This window comes from Mangifera indica, unplaced genomic scaffold (genome assembly GCF_011075055.1).
Source record: "Mangifera indica cultivar Alphonso unplaced genomic scaffold, CATAS_Mindica_2.1 Un_0035, whole genome shotgun sequence".
NCBI classification, from domain to species: domain Eukaryota; kingdom Viridiplantae; phylum Streptophyta; class Magnoliopsida; order Sapindales; family Anacardiaceae; genus Mangifera; species Mangifera indica.
In genome coordinates, this window is record NW_025401127.1 from 231,057 (window position 1) to 254,110 (window position 23,054).

The window sequence follows — 23,054 nt, forward strand, 5'->3', positions numbered from 1 at the left end:
GGGCATGAAATGTATCAAATTACAATTGATAGCACTGCCTCAAATCATACAAAAATGTCATCAAAGCACTCATTTAGGTTATCAACAAGAAAAAAAAAAAATTGATGGTATCACTCATTTTCTGTTCATTACACACATCAAAAGCAGCATGTATACAAACAAATTATTTCTATGACACAAAGTAGGAACTATCTCATTCTTTGTATCCTCACTTTTAGTGCATGGATTTGTAAGTAATGGAGGCACATGGATTATTGTGATTAGCTGACAAGTATCACCACCAGCACCATCGCCTCAAAACCAATATAAGGAGGGCGAACTGTTAAGATAATATCATGCTCTAAGCAAAAGCTCATATACATTACTGTTGTTATCTCCACTTACGCGCTTCAACATCTCAAAACTCTTACGACTTCCTAAGAATTCAATTCGTTTAAAATTTACATAACCATGCTCTACTGTCTCTTTATTAGAGTACACTGCACGTAGCCGATCAGCATGCCTTGAATCAGTGTGAATAGCTGAAATGATCTCATGAGGCAACATGTTCTCCTGCAAAAGGTATCAACACACCTTGAAGATTCCAGGAAGATTCCAACCTACATGAGCCATATAGTTCTAACAAAGTATATAAACAGAGAATGATAACTATAATGCAATTTCCATGTGTAATTCTGAAGACAGATGATCATACGTGATTCCATCAGAATTCCAGAACAGTATTCACAAGCTATCTTAATAGAAACCTTAAACATGTTTACACACACACACACCCATTCTCCCACTTATTCAGACACATAATATTTTATCAATCCACACATGGTAACTGTAGAAGCTAACATCTAGAAATCATACCTGATAAAATTCATAGATATGATCTAACACCTGCAAACATGTGAAGCCATTATCGCTGAAATATGTTCGTGAAGAAGGCCCCATTTCGGCAAATCGATCAATAGGAAAGAGTATGGTAAGAAAATGGTTTTTATATATCAATTCACTTTTTTCACTGCAGAAGCCACATGTAAAAGAAATTTAGTGAGATAAAGTGATATTCAATGATCAGAGACACTTTTGAAAAAGAATTTCAGTTAGTAGTCCAGTTAACCAGACACAGCATAAAATCTGTAAGAAAGAAATAAAAAAGTGTGGTTTTCATAATGGTTTCATCTGACAGGTCATGATTGGCATAAATCATTAAAATCATCCTCCGCACTTGATAGCAAGAAATCACAAGAAGTTTTGGAACACTAAATAATACGATCACAAGAAGTTTTGGAACACAAAATAATACGATCAATGAACTGGAGGACTCAAGCCACAACCTTACACTCAGAAGCAAAGATAAAAAATCTCTATAATACAAGAGAGAGGGAGAGAAAGAGATACCAACAACCTTTCTGTGAGCAATCTGGTCAGGTTAGCAAATGAAGCTTCTGAATCCTTGCCATCCTCCTTAGCATCAAAGAATATGGCTGAATGATGTTCACTAACATCCTCACCACTGAAAGAGTCTGTGTAAATAGAAGCAGTTGAAGTTGGCTCAGAGACAGACCAGCATATTGAATCTAGAAGGCTGCTTGGGGTTAATGGACGTATTGGGGTTTGGCAAGTCTGCAAAAACAGAATCCAAAAACAAATTCTATGATTTATATTTAAGACAAAGTAATCATTTCAACAGTGAAGCTTTCAACAAGAAGTCGAATTTCAAGCCAACCACTAACATTAATACAATTACCAAAAAAAAAAAAATTGAACATGTAATGTAGTGAAAAGCAAATGACATAAAGATAACTATTTAACTGTAAGCAGAATTATGTGTCAAAATCACTAAGTCAAGATGAGGCATGGCAAAACTGCGAGACTTGCAGTGTAGGAATGATCAGACAAACAGAACCAAGAGTGCATTAAGTAAAAATGTTGCTAACAAAGTAATATGATTAACTACTTGCCTGCATACGACGACTACGCCGATTTCTGACACCAGTTTTAGCCAAATTAACAATCTGTTGCCTTTCTTCATGGGTTGCTTTACTTATACAGCTCTTAGCATCTTGAGGAATATTTCCACCAATAATTTCCTAAAGAAGATACAGGGAAGGGAAGTGATATTTAACACAAACAGTATCAAAGAAACATATTCCATGATAAATTCTTTCACAAAATTTATTTCAACACACATTTAATATAATTTAAGCTGAATTTTTCTAAAATTACAACTGTCATTACACTTGAAAGTATATATGGATGTAATAGCATCCTGTATTATTCTTTTTTCTGAAAAAGCGTCTAAAAATTCTGAAAACAAGTAACCAGAACTACCTCTCTGACAGTGCCATTTTGAAGATTTTCAATCATAGTTCCAACCTGCCTGGCCAAATCAGCTGACATGTGAACAAGCCTCTGCACATTCTTCTCCTTTGCTGTTTTCAGAACCCAAAGAGGCTGAAACACATCACATATCAAATCAATTTTATGATGATAAAAGAATCAAACAAAAGCACTCTTGATAATTAATTATGTACAAGATGTCTTCCATGTTACAGGTGATGTCATTGTTATGACTTTCCTAAATGTGTGCAAGCATTATACAGGGATAACCAAAAAAACATTACTATGGTAGAGCCTAAAAGTTTGAGTAAAGAAACTATTTCAAGTCTCCAAATATGTCCATTTTCAGTAGAGCTATAGAATACTGACTGTGACAACGTTGTTAGAGTGACCAAGATATCTTTGGACGGAGGTCCCTTCACACACTACATAACTTGCATTGCAACCAACAAACCATTGATCTACAAGTGTAGCACCTTCTCTAGCAGCTGCCTCAAAGACCTATCAAACATATTGAATCTTTCAGTGATAAGTCACTAAAACAGATGATGGCATATACTGGTTCAACTTCAACTGGGACTAACTTGTTGAATTCAAAATTTATGCATAGATATCACATAAGGACTTTCAAAAAGAGCTAATTGTAAACTGAGAGAGAACATATTCTAAATAAACCTGGTACATAATAAAAGTTTTCCCGGCATGAAATTCTATGTTCACCTTATTCTGAAGTTCTTTTGAAATTTCTGAATCAACATACAGTGAGTAGCCAGATAGGGTAGAATCTATGCTTCTATTAGAGTCTCTTTCAGAGAAATGCTTTTTTGGTTTTGCATTCACATCTAACCACTTTGCATCATGAATGCCAGCTGGGAGACATGAGTTGTCAGCACCTGTTTGAAGTCGATTCAAGTAGTCCAAGTGCATTCCATATTCCTTAATACTCTTAACAGTGTAGAGTGATTCTTTCAACCTCACTACAACACATAAGAACAATTGAATTTCAGATGAAAAGCAAATAACATATTTCAAATTAGTTCTTATATTTTTCTTACTTACACAAAGAAAATAAGTGCTTTTTATTAGAAGAGTTTTAAAAAACATAATTCCAACTCCTTAAAGTAGAAAAAATAAATAAATAAAATGAGACCAACCCTTAACAATTTTGGTTCATGTAATGAAAGCCTATGTAAACCGCATAAAAAATATAGACCTCAGGGAGCAACTCTACTTCAATGGCTGGAACCTAAGTCATCTTCTGAATAAGTTATGACCATGTCCAGATTCCAAGGTCTGTCACTTAAACAGTTAAGAAGTATTTGATACTTAAAATTTTCATAAGCATATTAACTGACAATTTCTAAGCAAGATTAAACCGGGCAAAAGCATCCAATATACGGACCTTCTTTTGAGTTTCATACTGTACTGTGGTGTGAAAAGATCAAAACTAAACTACAGTAACAAATTGTATCATTGTAGCAGACTCTTACCATTCTTTCGGACACTATCTACAAACCATCCAAGAGTTACAACAAAGAGACCATTTCTTGATCCATGTTTCAGTGCATGCTCAAGCTTACGTCCACCGAAGCTGTAAATCAGTGTTAAGGGTAATCATATCATAAAGCAGGGAACATCTACATACTAGATATGCTAGTTCTGGAAAATAGTGAAAAACCTTAATGTTTACAATTAGTATAAATACAATAACGGAAGTTTCTCTATCCCTTTTTTCCAAAACTATTATTTTCTCTTATTAAACCAGCCAAAGATGATCATGAAATTGGGTTCCCATATACAAGCACAAAAACTTATTTAGTGATAGTAATACAAAAAGGGAGCCCAAAATGCCATTTCCATATTTTTTTAATGAAAAGAGTTTCAAAACTTCATAATTTAATTATATAGGACAAAATGTGTATTTTTCCCAGTATATTAAAGGATATCTGGACTACCAAATGGGTGCATTGGGGATGCAAATCGGGGCTGTATTGGCCACCCAATCTTTCTGTCGCTTCCATGACCTGTTTCCTTGCTTCTGCCAAACAAAGACGCACAAAAAAGACTTAGCCCATTTTTAGCTACAAAATTATCAGTGATCTTATGCACCCAATATGACTATGAATGAACGCAAAAGACCAATGCCGTCACACCAAAGTGAATTACATCCCGAATAACCAAGAGTGAAAAACAAGAAATCAATAAGTTAGACAGCAAATATAAATTATATTTGCTCCAATATTTTCTTTTTCACAAAAGTTTTTGCCCCTTTTCTGAGTCCTTCAAGTTCTAAACTGGGATTACCGTAGAAATCAATATGGCAGTAATTCTAGCAAAAATGAAAGCAGTAAAATTCATGCAAGAGAGAATGAAATAAAAAACAAAAATACAAAAAGCGAAATTCGTGTAAAACAGAAGCAAGACAGGGGCAGGTAGAGTACTAAAATATAAGATATAAAGTATCAAAGGAATGAGGTATATGCCTTTGGAGAGACCGGTGACACAAATCACAAGGCCGGAAAAGGGAGCGTTGGAGGGAAGCTGAAGCAGCGATTCAGAGGCAACAGAGGAGGAGGCAGTAGACGTTACAGCTTCAAAGGATTGCACGCCTCTAAAAGAAGGAACAGAAGAAGACAACCCAACAAACAACCGTGAACATCCCTTGCTACTTATCACTTCAACTCTACCGCCGCCAGCACCACCACTACCACCACCAACACCACCAGCCATCATGACTTTCACCCTTCTATAACATTTTCCAAAGAAACAAACAAACTGTTGACTTCAACAAGAAAGAAGAATATGAATCTTAAGAAATGGGAATTTTGTTTTAAGGATCTTGAATATTAAAAGAAAGTTTAAAAAGGTTAAAAAATTTTGAAGCAAGTGCTATCTGAGGCTGAATACTCTCTGAGTTTATGCTTTATTCGCTTCAAAAGGAAAATTCAACTTCACAAAGCAGACAAGCACGGGTAGTTTTTTAAACTTTCTTCTTCTTTTGTGTTCAAAAAAAGATTGGATTTTTAATTTGGGCTTGTGATTTTAACCAATTACAAATCTACCACTCCGCTGCCTTTATCTAGATAAACTAGTCCAATAGGGTAAAATTTAGAGATGACAATTTCAGTTCAAATTTAGGGACTTTGATTCTAATGGAGAAGAGATTCCTTGATATAAATGGAGAAGGGAAATGGGACAGAGATGAAAAAAAATCTTTGTAATCAAAGATGAGGATACATGTGTCCTCTTTCAGTCCTATCTCGTCTCGCCTGATCTCACCATATCTCGTCCCTACCTTGCCCCCTCCATGTCCCTGTTCTCATCCTCATCTCTTTATATTAATATATTTATTTAAAATACTAATATATTTTTATAATGTTATATTATTTATATTTTTTAAATTTATTTAAGTTTTTATTGTACGTATTAAAGTAGTTAATTTACAACATTTGAAATAGTGGATTAGTTTTAATTTTACTTAATTTTGTTATTTAATATATTTATGTTATATTTAGAGGGTATGAGGAGATGATTTTTCCCTATAAGGACGGGAAAGGGATGAGAAATCTTTGTCATCTCTACAACAAGGATGAGGATTAAGATCTCCTCCCCTTTGTCATCCCTAGTGAAATTTATATTCTCATATTAAAATATTAATAAAATTATGTATACATTTTTTTGTACATGATTTAGATATATAAATAATATATCAGCATATGATTTAATAATTTTGAATTAAAGATAAATAGTATCCGATTACATGATAATATATCATTTATATACTCAAATTATGTACCATAAAATCTGACAATTTTTAATACGAATTATTAATCCAATATAATACGATATGAAAAAAATTATGTTAGAGTTGAGTTTTTCTACACGAAATTTATTTCAAGTCAACCCAACACAATTCAAAACTAAATTAGGTTGTATTAATATTGATACGAAAGTAACTTAAACAAATCTAAACAGACTCGAATATTTTGAGAAATATTACTTTAGTAGAATTTATTAGAAATAAATTATACAATTGTTAAAAAACAATATCAACTGTATTTAAAATCCTTACCGATGACATAAAGTTATACTTTTACATAGTTAAAATTATTCATATTATTTTTTATTTTTACTTAAATATTTTATTATTTAGTAATGAAAATATGATTAATTTATAAGATTATTAATATATTTTAAATGTTTTGATATGTATTTTTTGAGTATATATATTTTTATTAATAATATATTAAAGTAATTTGATACTAAAAATATTTAAAGAATAAAAATAATAAATAATTTCAAATTAATTTAATTTGTATTGGAACGATCACGAAAAGCCCACGTATAATACTTTTTGAACAAAATTGATAACTTAAATATGCAGAAGAAATTGAAAAAAAATCCAGTAAAGGTTAGGACCACATCCCATCCATTTTGAGGGGTTGGTTGTTATTGTTGTTTGAATCTAAATCAAGATTAGACAATCAATTAACTATCGTCCCTTTATAATAAATTATATGAAAACGATATATCATAGAATACACACTTCGAGTGAGTTTCAACACACTTTATTTTACCTATCATAGAAAATAAGGCCAAAAGACTTGTTCCCGCCCAAAAGTTACTGAAAATGTAAACTTGTATTCGTTAAGTATTAAAAATTTAAATTTTGATCTATAAATTATTAAAATTAACAGAATCGATTAATTTTAAGAGTAAAATTTTCTTTTAACCATTATCTATTAAAAATAATAAAGCTTTGTTTTATTAGAAAATAATAATTTTCTCTCTTTGGTTTAGAAAATAATAATTTTCTCTTAGATTAAAATTTTAAAAAGTTACATTTTCTCTCATAAACATAGGGTTTCATTCCATCTTCTCTGATAGTCAAAATCCAGTCATGACCTCTTTTTTTTGTGCAACCGATGATCTCCCTCTTAACGTAATGTCACTAAGTCAAGTTCCCTTTAGTTTGACGTTTTCGTCAAAGACAAAGATTCTCTTTGTATGCGTCTTTGTCAACGACAAAGTCATTGGATTAGAGGGAAACTGACTTGGTGAAATTACGTTAGAAAGGGATATTTTTGGTTTTATATAATTATGATATTATAGTAATTAATTAAAAATATAAGAGATATTTTTGTACTTTAAAAAATTTATAAAGAATAACAAATAACAAAAATACGTGTTTAATACAGGAAATGTATAAAATATATGTTTAATATGTTTTGAGTTAAAAAATTTAAGTGGGTGTGTTTAAAACGGGAGTTAAATGGGAATGCATAAATTTATATTTTTACTAATTTAGTTTTTAATAATATTTTAAGATTAAACTTTATTATATTATTCGAAAAAATGATTCTGATTTAAGAAAAAAAAATAAAGATTTGTGGAAATAAGAAGCAATGCACAAGTAGGTTTGCAAATTCAGAAGCCAGAAATCATCACACTGTCTAGATGTATGATTCATTTGGTATTGGTAGGTCCAACTTGGGAAATTGTTTATTATTCATATATGTTGAGCTAACACATAAATAAATAAAATTGTTCTTGAAGGAAGGTAACCTAGAAAGTGGGATTTTAGCAACTAGTGAATTATTTTATGTATTGATACAATGTCTTACTTAAGTTGAAAGCAATAGGTTTAAGTTGATAATAATAAGCTTAGATGAGTCAAGTGTGGATGCCACCACAATCACATCAACTTTTCTTGTTAGCCACTGCATGTGGTGGATAGTGAGTCAATGAAAGTGTCCCTTTCACTATAATTAACATTGATATCCATTATGATATATTTTTCATTTTATTAATTACCATTAGGCCAAAATGTTATTCTTTATTCAAATTTTAATATATTTTTAAAGTCATATTTATGTGGTTTAAAAAATTTTAAATCATATTTATAAGCCAATCTTTTTTTTTTAAATCTTAATTAGGGTTAAGGATAAAATCATTTTTTAATAAATTTTGTTTTTATTTGAAACAAAGATAATTTTATTTTTGTCTAAGGCAAAGATGGCATGACCCTCTAAAACCTCCGACGACTATCTTTATCTCAGACAAAGACACTTTAACAAAAACTATTTCATCTTTATTAGAGAAAATTGATTTTGCCAATGGTTAAGATTTGATTGACAAAGAAAGATAAACTTGGAGAGAGAGCTAATGTGACCCTTCGATGATAATTTGCAAATCTTAGAGAAAAATATTGATTTTTCAAATTTTAGATGGGGAGGAATTATGAGATTTTCAAATTGAGAGAGACAAATGTAATAAAACTTTAGTTTTTAAAATTTTTTTTGTTAAATGATGATTTTTCCCTTAATCTTAACTGAGATTTTGAACAAAAATTAGTTCATGGATAAAATTTTAGGTTTTTAAAACCTCGTAAGTGTGCTTTTAAAACGCATTGAAACTTGGGTGAGAAATAGTCCTTTGGCCTTACCATTATTTTAATTACTATTAATATTTGCAAATATTAAATTTATGAAACCAAACTAAATTGGTTGACCTCAACCAATTGTGGCAAAATTTAAATTCTCCCTCAAGCTTTCATATAAGTAAAATACACCCATATGTTTTAGAAAATCGTGACTAATCCTTACTTTTTTTTTTTTTTTTGAGAAAAATAACTTTGGAAAGGCAAAATTAAAAAAAAAATTCTTTTAATTGAATTTAAAAAAACAATATTATATACATTTAGATTTAAGTATATAATTAAGCATTCACGTGATGTGTCATTTTATAATTGGGTGTTAACATCCAACTGCATAATAATACATTTTATGAATACCTAATTTAAGATTTAAAATTAGGTATACATAGTTTTATTAATTTAAAAAATGGTTAATAACTATACACCCTTGAGATTTGATGAAAGAACATTTTTACCCCTTCATTCTAACAACTGACAACACTCCAAAAAATTTTTTACCTTTAATATTTTATTAGGATCAAAGCATAAAGAACTTATACATTCTTAAGGTTTCTTTGTGTTTATATTTTCATTTAAAAAATATTCATAAATGTCATACTGTATTCTCCCATTTGCATAATTTTAACTTGAGAAGTATTTCTTCGGAAGATTCTATTCGAACAACCATAACCAATTATTAGATGTCAATCTAACTCATTATTATCAAGTCTAAGGTGCATAATGACAATCAGTAGATAACGTCTACAAGCATACAAAGCAAGCCTTTTAACTAAAGGATAACATTTGCTCAATGTCCTTTGACTGGTGCTATATTGACATTGACATACGATTTGAGTTGGGTTATTGAACTTGTAAGCCAGACATGTGTGACCACTTGAATGCCCTCTCTCCAAAGATAGTGGCCAAAAGCACCCAAAAATATATCATGTTGGGAAGCCTATCCCTTGATGCTCTAATTGCAAAGACTAACAAGCTAGACATCAATTCTTCATGCCGACTAGGCAGCATACTTCATTGATTCCCACATTTCTATCCCAAGCTTTTTCATCGTAGACAAGAGTCACTAAGAAAGGAAGGTCGGTGGAAACCAACAATATGATCTCAAAAAGCCTTAAGTGAATAAACTCAAAAGAAATCCAAACCCTTGTGGCAAGTATCTCCTTATTGCCCCTATTGACCAAATGTATGTGAAGCACAAGGGACTATTTTTGCAAGGTAAGGCAATGAAAAGAGATTGCGCTCGATGAGATCACAAGAAGGTATGCCATTATCACAACAATATTGGCAATGACACTGATCAATAGGCATGAATTAAATATTGTCCCAGTGATATCCTATCATTTTGATGAAGGCTGGGGAGCATGCCTCTCAAAGTCCTATAACTTGTTTTACTTTAGTTTGATGGAAAATTACAAGTTAACTACAAACTCAAATTAAAGGTATTTAGCAATTATGATTACTCTTGTTATAATCCCCTTACACTTTAGTACTTTTATTTTAAGTTGTAGGATTTACGCTTGTCATCATAGTAAGAGTAATGTGATAGCAAATCATATTGGTTTCACATGATGTTCATATTCATTTAACACATTATGATGCCCATTGGTCCATATTGAGGTTATTTTAATAATTTCATACCATCTATTGATTTGACTAAGTATGATATGTATGTGGGTTATGGAATATTATGTTTGAGTTAAATTTGTGAAATATTAGAAACTTAACTCAACCTCCCTCTCCTTTTATAACTAAAATAGGAAGACAAACTAGAATCTATCCTAATTGTTTAATCTAATCCTTGAGCACATGTCAACCATCCTTTGATAAAAACAATGCATGATCAATCATGTCCCATGAAAAAATAGAATTACACACCCTTATAAAAAAGATATGGAAATATCCATGTGGCAGCCATCTATTCCATGTAAAAAATGACCAAAATTCTTGTAGTCCTTGCACTATAAGAATTGGAGGGAAATTGTTATATGAGATTCTCCAACTTGTGAAATTTCTATTAAAGAAGCATTTCTTCAGTGGATTTAATTTGAGTAACTACAACCAATAACCAGGCATCAGTCTAATTCTAAACTATCAAGTATTAAACAAAGGACACAAGTAGACATTTTAGCTTGAGGCAACAAAAAGACCTCCGCTTAAGAAGGAATCTATTTACAATCTTTTACAAATATTTTTTAGTTTCTTATCTATGATAACAAAGAAAAGTTATCTTCACTTTTCCAATCAAGATACTTTTGATATTGTAAATATTTTCTTTTAGTTCAATTGAAATATGATTCAGTCATTAGAATCAGACTTGAATAAGGAATCCATTAATTATTGTAATTTAAATGTAACTTTTTCTCATCAAATCCTATAAATATAAAGAGCCATTTAGAGAGAAATGAGCCAAAGCGGGCCCTAAAGAACGAGATATCTATATTAAATGCATAGATAATTTATTGTATACATCCTCGTCAAAATACCCCTTAACTAATAGCTACACCATGAATATAAGTATTTCCACCATTAGACCGAACCACATTAAAAATTATATGTCTTATTCTTTTTACTCTATATTTTAACTTTCATGCATTTATATCATAAAGTAGTAGACATCAAAGTAAAATCAAATTCTAATTACTATTATCACAACCTTAACTTGTAGAAGACTCTGAATTATGTACATTGGTTGATGATGAAAAGTCGTGTCAGCCAAAAACTATAATAAAATTTTAATAATATAGAATGAATATAATCTCTAATATATTATTTAAAAATAGAAAAAAGAACATATTTTCAATCAAATTCCCTCTATAGTCAATTTTCTAATTTAATTGGATATTCATTTATATAAGAATTATTTCTTAATATTTATGTATAACATAAAAAAATGAAATTCCTTCTAGTGTTAGTTGAAAATTAATAACAAAATATTTCAAATAATATTACCTACACGACTAAAATTCATATTTTTTATTTAAAATTTTCGACAATATTGATACGAGTTGTCTTGAATTATTTTTCTTATCAATTATCATTCTTGACTTTGATCAAGTTACACTTTTTGTTAGTGTATAAACACTAAAGAGTGATTTTGGATGATAAAATATAGGCCAAAAGACTATTCCCACCTAAGGTTTAGTCCATTTTCAAACTTTTATCTGTTAAATTTCAAAAACTCAAATATCTACTTATCAGTTGTTAAAATTTAAAAAATCTATTAAATATAAAGGTAGAAATATCTTTTAACCAATAATATTAAAAAAAAAAAGGGTATCTCATGTCCCTCCCTTAGTTTATAAAATTAACAATTCTCTCACCCATAAGTTTGAAAAGTTAACCTTTTCCCCCCTATGATTTGCATATTTTCCCTTGCTTCTCCGATGATCGGAGTCAGCATTCCCACCCATCTTCTTCTCCTGTCCGGGAGACATTGTCAACAATTGAAGAAGAAGGAAGGGCGACAAATCTCGTTTTCATCCGACATGCAATGAATCGAATAAGGAATAGGCGACGTCCAAACAAAGCATGTCCAAACAAAACGGGATGAATTGAAGCGTCTCTAAAGCGTCGTTGTTGTGCGTCGAGAGTTAAGATTGAGCGTTGTCGTTTAGATGAATCATTGATCATGTAGGCGAAAGATTAATGATTCTTCTGGAAACAATTGAGCAGGGCACTGGGAAAGATGGTCTAGAAGGAGAAACATCTTCGGGAGAGCGTTAGAGAAGACGGTCGTTCACCAAAAAAATATCACTGAAAAAATGAAACCCTAAAGGAAATGTAACTTTTTAAAACCTAAATCGAGAAGACTGTTAGTTTTTAGGGTTTAAGAGAGAAAATGAGATAGAATTATATATTTTTTAATATCACTAATTAAATAACAATTTTACCCCTAAAACTAACAAATTTTATTAAATAACAATTTTATCCTTAGAACTAAAGTTTGTGTAACCGCATTATCAATAACAACAAGATGGATTTTAACATTAAATAGGTTAATAAGAAAATGTAACTTATTATTATATTAGTCAATTCCATCATTAGAATCAATTTTAATAGTCTAAAAATAATATCAAAGTAAGATAGGGGAGACTACTGAAAAAGGACTTTCTTCATCTATTTTTTTTCCATTCTACTTCTACTACTTTCATACCTTCACTATAGTGTGATTAGAGAAAACCACTTTAACACTAAATTGACTCCACTCAGCCCTAAAAATTTAATATTAAACTGTTTTAAACTAACAAATAAAATAAATTATATATATAAATAAATAAAACATAGAATTTTTTTTAATAATAAATGTGCATAGATCATACTTTAACTTTATAAAAGTAAGAAATGAATTATATAATATGTTAAAAACTTTTCACTAGAGGCCAAATTGCCAATCTAGAGCTAGAGTGAGGCCACTTTAAAGGTCTAGCGAGTTGCAATGAGATGAAAAGTCCATCTAAGTAAAATATTCCTGAAAAAGAATTAAAATATGGTGATTGGACTGAAAAATGCCAACTTAGATTAGAACCCTTTCGGCCTCTTCGGTGAAAGTGAATAAAAGATTATTATAAAAATATATATTTTTTATTTATTTTATTAATAATATAATATTATAATAATATTATATTATTAATGATGTGATAAATAATATAAAAAGTAATAAGATTATCAACTGTAATTTGAGATCGTTTGATTTATGTTATATAAATATTACTTTGATAAGTTATATTTTATTACTTATATTACTTTATTTAATTTTTCAATAATAAAAAATTACAATAATTTTATTTTATAAATAGTGATATGGTAAATAATATAGACAATAATTTGATTACTACTCTCATCTTAGATATTAAAATATTATCAAGTTAATTTTAATTTCATTATAATTTTATTTTTATTTATTAATTTTTTAGGACTAAAATACCTTCACTTTTAATTAATTTAATAAGTAATATAAAATATATTTTATAATAATTATATCTAATAACATTTAATTAAAATAATATTTTAATATTATTTTATTACCTCTGATTAAATACAATTATTATTTATATTTATCAACTTTTATTAAATTTTATCAAACACAGTAATAAAGTAATCTTTTATTTTTGGTAATAAAACATTATCCAAACTAAACACCCTTTTAAATACTAAAAGATTATCAAAATAATCTTGAATTTTTTATAATTATATTTTTATTTATTAATTAAAATAACAAATAACATAAATAATATTTTAAAATAATTATTTCAAAGATATTTAAATAAAATAATATCTTGATATTATTTTATTATATTCAACTAAATACAATAATTATTTATATATACAAATATTTATTAAATATAATAATAATTTATATTATATAATTTATTTTTAATAATAAAATATTATCTAAATTATAGGCAGAATCTAAACATTCATTACAGACGTGCAAATGGACTTTGTCGGTCCATGAGAAAAAACAGAAGAGGAGAGTGACAAGACGATATGGGGCAAAGAGTATAGTGCTCGGCCTTGGCATCAATCGGTCTCAGTACAAATAGGTTGTTCGTAGGCTTGGCTTGTATACTATGAAAGAAGCTTTCTGTCACACTTCACTCTGCAAAGACCATGTGATGATGGCGCAACTGAAATTTTATGCAAGTTCAGAGGGTGGTCTTGTTTTATCTTTGGGAGTTGAGAAGAATTTTTCTTCGAGTGACATTTGTGATTTTGCCCTACAATTTGGGGATTGTTCAATTTGTTCATGATACTCGTGTACTGTGCACGCCATCAAAGATGATCCAATTCTTGAGATCTGTTTCTCATTTAAAGTCACGGATTTTGGGCACCATGCTTTCTTTTTTATGGTTACTACTTGTATTCATGGTTTCTCGCTTTGCTTTCTAATGCACTTTAACATTATGGGCTGCCTGATATCTTGCCTTGGTTCAGTTATTACCAAAATGAATAAATTCGAATGGGAACATTATGATTTGATTTAATTTCATTTAGGTCCATGTTTGGAAATGCCATCCTCATGGCAAGTTTCTGATTGACTGTGTCTTGCATGGAATATGTTACAGACCTATAAAGATGTCACTTAAGCCTATGTTATGTTCATTCTCGCAACATGTTCTATATCACTCCTTTATCTTTTGGCTTGCCAATTTGGACCGTCGGTGCATCATGAATTATCTTCAGTGTCGGAGGGTACTCAGTTGGGGAGACTCATGAGCATCTCTTTTTCAATTGCAATTATTTTGCCTCTGTTTAGCGAGAAATCAAAGTTAGAACTCATATGGGTTGGTTGAGCTTGTTTTTGGTTTTTTCTAATTCAGTAGGCTTCAACGCACCTCCATCGTAGGAGAAATTTCAAACATGTTCTTTTTTTATTATTTTCATCTACCATAATTTACTATTTATGGTATGAGAGAAATAACCTAATGTTTCATCGACATCAAAAACCTCATTTAAATATTGTTTCAAACATTTATAATACAGTTTGAGTTAGCATTATTGACTTGGAATTGATATACAAGATTTCATCTCAATTTTGAGCTATCTGATAATTATTCATTTAATTTTTTATTGAAGTTGACGTTTAGGGTATGATCCTCATACTTTTATACTTTTTTTCTATTTACAAAATCTTTCAATTTCTTTTTAAAAAGAAAAGGCCTTGTCCCAAGAAAATAATGTTTCTATGCTTGTTAAATTTTTTTTTTTTTTTCTAAAACACCTTGAAAGCGAGTATTCTTCTGATCAATGCCATGCTTGGCGGGAATAATGTTTATGTGTGTGAACTTTCAATTAAGTTCTTTTTTTTTTTTTTTGGCATTGAAAATGGAAAGAAGGAACTTCAAAAATGACAAAACAAACAAAAGCTAAAACTGAAGCCAAAAAGCAACCACCACCAAGCCAAAGTTGACTATCACTTCTGCATTCTCAGTGTATGCTCAAACTCTGAAGGAAGAGATAATAGTACAGCATTTAAAAGTGCTTTATCAGAGATTTCTTCACTAATGCCTCTCAACCTGTTGACAAGACTGCATATTTTGAAAATGTATTCATCTACATTCCCCTGTCCACCATATTCATAATTCACCCACATCAACAACTTGCAATACAAATTCATAGATGCCTCCTCATCAAATTTTACCACAAAATTTGTCCATGCCAGCAAAATGATGTTTCTTATTGTCACGTTGAGGCACAAAACTCTGGACATCTTGCTATTCATATGCAGAAGACTTGAGCAATTACTTTCCTCCCATTTTTCATGTTTGCCTTTCTCTTCAGGCAAGCTCCTGTGACTTGGTTTGGGTGGTTTGGTTTAAAGAAGAGCAAGGTCCAAGTCCATCATTCCTAGGATAGTTTGCAAATAAAGTTTCCTTCTTCTTTCATGGTTGAACTAGATCATTTAATAAATTAGTGAAAAGAATTTGCTGAAATCTATGATTCTGTGTCCTTTACCTGGTAATGAATATACAAATTTGTGAACTACGCTATAATATGAGGGCCACAATACTTAAATAAATTCTTCAGAAAGCAACCATGTGTATAAAGACATTGAGAGAACAGACGGATTATGACTCTTACTTTCAATGGGGACAATAGAGTACAAATGTAATTTACTTTAAGTAAAATCTTAATAACAGGAAACTGAAAATAATAAGATCTTGGTAACATGAAACTGAATACAACGAGGAAAGTAATTGGCTATACACAAGGAAAGCACAAGAATATATATGGAATGATCTAATTTAGAAATTGCCTTTAGCATGCCCCACCAGTATTGGCTTGCAAGGGTAGAAAACAGCATGCAGAAGTGGGCTGGTGAGAGCATTTGCAAAACTAATCGATAGAAAAGACATGAGCTACCATAAGAGCAGCATTTTAGACTTGGTCACGAATGAAATGATAATCTAAAGCTACATGTTTCATGCAAGAGTAGTGAATAATCGGATTGGAGCACAAAGGTGTAGCACCAACATTACCACAATAGATCACCAGTTGTTGTGCAAGAGAAACACCTAGTTCAATAAGAGGATAGCAGAGCCAATGAAGTTCATCTATAGTGGTAGCAATAGAGCATTATTCAACTTCTCTAGATGAGTAAGCCATAGTTTCTGCTTCTTAAAGCTCAATCAAATAGGATTACAATTGAGGTCAACAAGACACTGGAGGAAGTGCAATTATCATTATTACCTACCCAATCTGCATCAAAAAACACATTGAGAGATAAGTGACGGAAAAAAAAAAAAAAACAACACCATGATACAAGGCCGCATAGAGAGAGTGTGATAGATTCTTAATAGTAGTCAAGTGGTCACTAATAGGTTGATGCATAAACTGAGACAGCTTACACAATGGATATGAAATGTTAAGGCGTGTAAGTAATAGATACTAGAAGGCACTAACAATGATATGACACTCAGCAGAGTTAGAGAGAGAAGATCAATAATAAATGTCATCAACATCAACCAAAAGATACATTGTAGTATTGCCATTGTTAGAGACAGACAGTTTTTTGCATAGGAGTTGTTGAAGCTAGAGGTGACAAAAAACTGATGCAACTTATGATACCAGACTTGGGAAGCCGGTGTAAGACCATAAAAAGCCTTTTGAAGGCAAGATGAGGTTGACTAAGATCAATGAAGCCTTGTGGTTGAGCCAAGTTGCCAAAGGTACCAACCATGGCTAACAACAAGACTAAGAATGAGTCAAATTAATAAAAAATAATTTGACAATATCTCAAACCAAACCATTCTACAAAGTTCAGGCTCGACTTGATGTGGCTTAATAGACTTGTAGATTTGAGGATTTGGTATAGTCATGTACAAGTAGATTTTTCAAAACATGAGGTGATTGAAGGGATTGGTGAACTTGAATATGCCCCAGTTTTGTTTACTAATTAATGAAAAGTAAATAAATTAAAATGCAAAGAACATATAAATACAACACCATATTAAAGTCAGAACTGAAAACTGAGAAACAAATTAAGAAAAGAAGATGAAGACAATAGAGAACACCGTTAGTGATACCCTGCATAAAAAAGCATTAACTATTAAATATATGATGATATAAGTTGTCATTTATATTAAAGATAGTTATGAATCCTGTTAATATGAATAGTTCAAAAGCATCACTCCCCACTGTCACACATTCATATTAAACTTGTTCTGTTCTCCTGTATAAGATATTTCTCCAATCGTGAACACTCTGCAATAACATCATTTAGTTTCCACCCCATTTGTAGTGCAGATTTCTTCACATGATCGAACTGTGAAGGAAGAGACAATACTACAATAAGTACAAGTAGTTCATCACAGATCTTCTCACCACAACCTCTTATTCTATCCACGATACTGCACATTTTCAATATGTGTTCACCTACATTCCCTTCTCCTATAACATATTTCGCCTTCGTTAACTTTCCATACAATATGTGAGATGACTTCTCCTCAATTTGCAGAACCAAATTTTCTATGCCAGCAAGATATTGTTTGGCTTCATCACTTTGAGGCACAAAGCTGCGTACGTGATCAGCCATCTTGTTTCTCATTAGCATCAGACTTATGCGATTGCTTCTCTCCCATTTTTCACATTTAGCTTTCTCTTCAGGCGTGAGAGTGTGAGTTGACTTGGTTGGTTTCGGTTCAAGAAGAGCAAGATCCAAGTCCATCATTGCCAGGATTAATTCAACATCATTCTTCCACTTTGTCCAGCTCTCATACTCAAGATTACTTAGTTCTCTCATGCTTGAATATACATTCATCCCAAAGTTTGTCCTAACTGTTATACATGCCATGGAAACACAGATTATGCTTGTAAGTTAATTTACAGTTTACTACCTTTTTTATACTAACATTGTAAGACCATAAGTTAACTTCAATCAATTCAATTCATTTATATAAAGAAGGACACCACTAATAACTTACAAATAATTAAGAATAGTATGGGATATAAACATATATAATATTGTTTTTCCAGTACTATTTTATTCTATTTTCACATATTTTTATTTATTGTTTGTTCTAAAGATAGCATAATTTAGAGTCAACTAATATTCATTAAAATTTCTCATTTATTAATTTACTTATCATCATGATTCATAAACAGCAGCCCATTAATATTTATTTATTAATGATTTTTAATGAATGATCTTGCCAAATCAAGATAAAATAACATTGTTCTATAGAAGTTTTTCTCCTCAGTCAAATACAATTTTTTTCATCATTAATAAATAATAAATCCAAACATCTTCCGATAACAAAACACTTTAAAGAATAAACAAGATGCGCTACTCACTGCTATATGTTAAAAACAAAAACTAAAAACTGGCAATATGAACGATTCTAATAGAGTCTTCCTATAATGTTTCATATTCAGAAACAAAAACCCTAAAATGCGATCGTAAACCCTAAATCTTAAATTGTTTACTACTAAATTTTTTTAATAGAGTTTTCCTATAATCCTAAATTTTATTCATGGTAGATGGTTTACGATTTACCAAAAAAACTGGCAATATGAACAATTCTGACTCAATTACAATGACAGAATTTCCGAGTAACCAACAACCAATAACCAATAAACTGAAGTGATTACCTTGCATGGCGACGGAGTCCTCTGAAGCAGAAGCCATCCTGCGTGCAGTTTTTTTTAGCACAAAACTATATTACCACGTTTCAATAGGACTGTGTATTTATATGATTCCTAAGGCTTTCAGCCTTCCACGTTTAATTTGTAATTTGACACGTGGGTATAATCAACGGCATCCATATAGTGGGAATATTTGGTGCGACTGTTTGACTGTATTTCAATAAGAGCAATTCTATGTGTATCTATTTTAGGTACACAAATACATATATATTCATATGTGTCATCATATAATTGGTTATTATTTTATTCTTAATTCAAAATCATCCAATCACATGATGACATATATAAATATGTATATATTTATGTATCTAAAATGAATACACATAGTTTTATTGTTTCAATAAATGATACTTATTTTGATTAGATATTAATCTTTTAATAGCAGTATAATTTAAAATTTACCTTGCTAATATTTAGATTGGAAATTGGAAAATTAATAATTTTAAAGGGAATTTATACCATTTTTACTTAGCTCATTGGTTATATATATAATCAAAATAGAGCCAGTAATTTTTGAGACTATCCATTAATTTGGTATGATACGATATAAAAAAAATTAAGTTAGAATTAAATTTTTTTGACATAAATTTATTTTAGATCAATTCGATATGAGTTAAAATTAAATCAATTAGTATCAGGATTTACATGAAAGTAATCCAATACGACAAGAATTGATTTAAATATTTTAAAGATATATTACTTTAATATAATATATTAGAGATAATTTATGAGCAATGATAAGTGTACATATTTTTAATGTATAATTTGGGTAAATAATTGATATGTCATTATATGATTAAATGTTATTTTATCGTTAATTCAAAATTATCTAATTATATGATAACATATTATCTGTGTACCCAAATTATGTATCAAAAGTATATATGCATAGTTTTATTGATAAATTATAGAAATATTAAAAGTCAGCGGTTGAAATCTTTACAGATGACATATAGTTTTATTTTTATATAATTGTAATTACTTATATTAATTTTTATTTATATTTGAATATTTGTTATTATTATTAAATCGTAAAAATATGATTTGATTACTTAGAATATTGACGCATTTTAAATGTGTTAGTATATAATTTTTAGATCGTTTGTAAATAAAATAAAATATTATATTGTGTGTTTTATTAATAATAGGTTGCTGTAAATTAAAACAATAAAAACATTTTGAACAATGAAAATAATAGATAATTGTAGATCAATTTGGCTTGAGTTGGATCAACTAAAATATTAAAGGGTTGGCTTAGTGTTAAAAAATTTTTATATGATTCTAATTCGAGTCGAGTTAGAGTTGACGGTCTTTGATATAAAACTCGAATTGATATGATACAAACACAACTCGATGACATGAATTGTTAGGCTAAATCAAACATCAATAATAGTAATAAGGCCAAAGGACTATTTCCTACCCAAGTTTTAATGCAGAAACAAGTATATACTGTGAGGTGTAAAAAACTCAAATACCCACCTATAAGACAATTTCAGTTAAAATTTTCAGTTAGGATAAAGGGTAAAATCATCATTATAATAATAATATTTAAAATATATATAATTTTTTATTGTTCCACGAAGTTTTAAAAACTAATAATTTATCTATATCTAAAATTTTCTAACTTTAAAAAGTCACATTTTTCTCTCAACTTTTAAAAACTTCATTTAATCCCCCATCTTCAATTTCAGATTACTCAAAAATTCAACAACCTCTCTCTCTATCGTCCAAGATGGTGTCGACCTTTGCCTTTGGCGTGACATGCATAGTTGAAGCCGACAAAGTGATCTCTTTATTGGATATCTCTTAGTCTCAACGAACAGATCTCGAGACCTCGTTTGCATACATTTTTGTTGTTGTTTACGGTGCATCCAAGAGAAGAAAGCATTGGTGATAGGAGACAAAGAGGTATAGCTGGATTCTGGTCGTCAAAGATGGAGAAGAAGAAAAGAGAAACCTTAGGGGGAAAATGTGATTTTCCAAAGTTTAACCTATGAGGGAAATTGTTATTTTTTAAACTAAGGGGGAAAATGATATAAATTTTGTAGGGTTTAGTGGTAAAATAACGATTTTGTCTTTATCTCTAATAAAAAACTTAACAGAAGTTAATCCATGAGTAGGTATTTGAGTTTTTCAAATCCTATAAATATAAATTTGTATTTACATTAAAACTTTGTTGAAAAATAGTCTTTTGACTATAGTAATAATATAATATTATAATTATTTATTACTAATTCCCACTCAAGTTTTAGTTCAATTTCATAAGCACACCCATGGTAGTTCAAAAACCTAAATACTCACCTATAGACTAATTTTCGTTAGAATTTTTTTGTTAAAGACAAGGATAAAACCGTTATTTTAATAATATTATTAAAAAATATATAATTTTATCTCATTTCCCCTTCAAGTTTTGAAAATTGACTTTCAACCCATACATCAACTTTGAAAAGTCACCATTTCCCCCCTAAGTTTGGAATTTTTAGGGTTTGTTTCTCCAGCGACTGAAGTCGGCTTTTTCTCCATCTTTTGTCAATGACCAAAGAAGAAGGAAGGGTGACCACCCATCTTTCGTTCGATGCTTGGATGACCACCCATTTTTCACATTCGAATGACACTCAAGTGATATCTCCCGATTCGTCAATCTCAGGCACGACCCTTGATTCGACAACGATGACTATGAGAGACGTTGGAACAATGACGACAGACGCTCAAAAGACATCAAAGGGACGAATCACAACAAAAAAAGGGAGACGATTCGTGTGAAAGACTGGAAAACGCTAGTTGAGATTCGTGCCTCTGAGTGTTGGACAAAAGATGGGTGGTCCAGAAGAAGGGAGAGGGATGGCTGGACAGTGTTGGTTATCGAAAAGGGAGAGGTTTTGTCAAAAAATCAAAACCTTAAGAGAAAAAGTGAATTTTTCTAAAACTTAATTTTGAGGGGGAATTATTAGTTTCTAAACTAAATGAGGGAAATTTTATAAATTTTCAGGGTCATATAGTTTAAGGATAAAATAATGATTTTACCTCTCTTTATAACCCAAAATTTTAACAGAAATTAACCTATAGGTGGATGTTAGTTTCTAAACTAAATGAGGGAAATTTTATAAATTTTTAAGGTCATATAGTGTAAGGATAAAATAATAATTTTACCTCTCTCTATAACCCAAAATTTTAACAGAAATTAACCTACAGGTGGATGTTTGGGTTTTCTATCTGTCATGGGTGTATTTTTGAATTTTGGTTAAAACTTAAATAGAAAATATTCCTTTGGCTTCCATCCAAAATCACGATATCAAATACAACTTTTATCATTAGTATGTTTCTTTTAAAATCACAAAATCAAATAAGATATTTAAACGAATTTAAATATGAAGATGTATGTTTGATTGTTTTGTGTTAATATTAGTGATTTAAAGGATAAAAAGGAGAATTGTTTTTTAATTAGGCTTTTTTTTTTTGTTTATTCAAATAGAAGTATTTGATACTTATAATTATACTATATACATAATTTTATACATAAATAATGATGTGTTACTAAATAGAAGTATTCAATACTTGCATTTATACTATATACAAAACTTTTTTGCACACATAACGATGTATCACTATATGATTTGATAATGTTTTATCTTTAATTTTTAAT

At 30.1% G+C, this 23,054-nt stretch overlaps 2 protein-coding genes across 3 annotated transcripts; both read right to left on the bottom strand.

The window, feature by feature from the left end:
• Positions 1–55: 55 nt before the first annotated feature.
• Positions 56–5,304, bottom strand: LOC123206417. Of its 2 annotated transcripts, none has more exons than XM_044623606.1 (10): positions 4,815–5,304; positions 4,278–4,369; positions 3,822–3,924; positions 3,052–3,308; positions 2,701–2,832; positions 2,323–2,445; positions 1,953–2,081; positions 1,397–1,614; positions 856–1,009; positions 56–599 (listed from the first exon to the last, which is right to left on the bottom strand). In XM_044623606.1, exons 1-10 carry the CDS (start codon positions 5,062–5,064, stop codon positions 456–458), a joined length of 1,602 nt encoding a protein of 533 aa, XP_044479541.1. In that variant the 5' UTR covers positions 5,065–5,304; the 3' UTR covers positions 56–455. The 2 variants fall into 2 exon arrangements, with proteins under 2 accessions (XP_044479541.1, XP_044479540.1); XM_044623605.1 differs by having other exon boundaries at positions 56–552; positions 4,815–5,303.
• A 12,483-nt stretch (positions 5,305–17,787) lies between these two features.
• Positions 17,788–19,435, bottom strand: LOC123206419. The gene is made up of 2 exons (XM_044623607.1): positions 19,358–19,435; positions 17,788–18,544 (listed from the first exon to the last, which is right to left on the bottom strand). Exons 1-2 carry the CDS (start codon positions 19,392–19,394, stop codon positions 17,916–17,918), a joined length of 666 nt encoding a protein of 221 aa, XP_044479542.1. The 5' UTR covers positions 19,395–19,435; the 3' UTR covers positions 17,788–17,915.
• Between the last annotated feature and the right edge of the window lie 3,619 nt (positions 19,436–23,054).

Bases quoted from the DNA above. Each gene is read 5' to 3' on its own strand.
- LOC123206419 (XM_044623607.1), bottom strand. From the start codon at position 19,394: ATGGCTTCTGCTTCAGAGGACTCCGTCGCCATGCAAG. The intron at 18,545-19,357 runs GTAATCACTTCA...CATGTATAACAG, and splicing joins GGACTCCGTCGCCATGCAAG to TTAGGACAAACTTTGGGATG.
- LOC123206417 (XM_044623605.1), bottom strand. From the start codon at position 5,064: ATGATGGCTGGTGGTGTTGGTGGTGGTAGTGGTGGTGCTGGCGGCGGT. The intron at 4,370-4,814 runs GCATATACCTCA...TTTGTTTGGCAG, and splicing joins TGTCACCGGTCTCTCCAAAG to AAGCAAGGAAACAGGTCATG. The intron at 3,309-3,821 runs GTAAGAGTCTGC...TATGTGTTGTAG, and splicing joins AGATAGTGTCCGAAAGAATG to TGAGGTTGAAAGAATCACTC.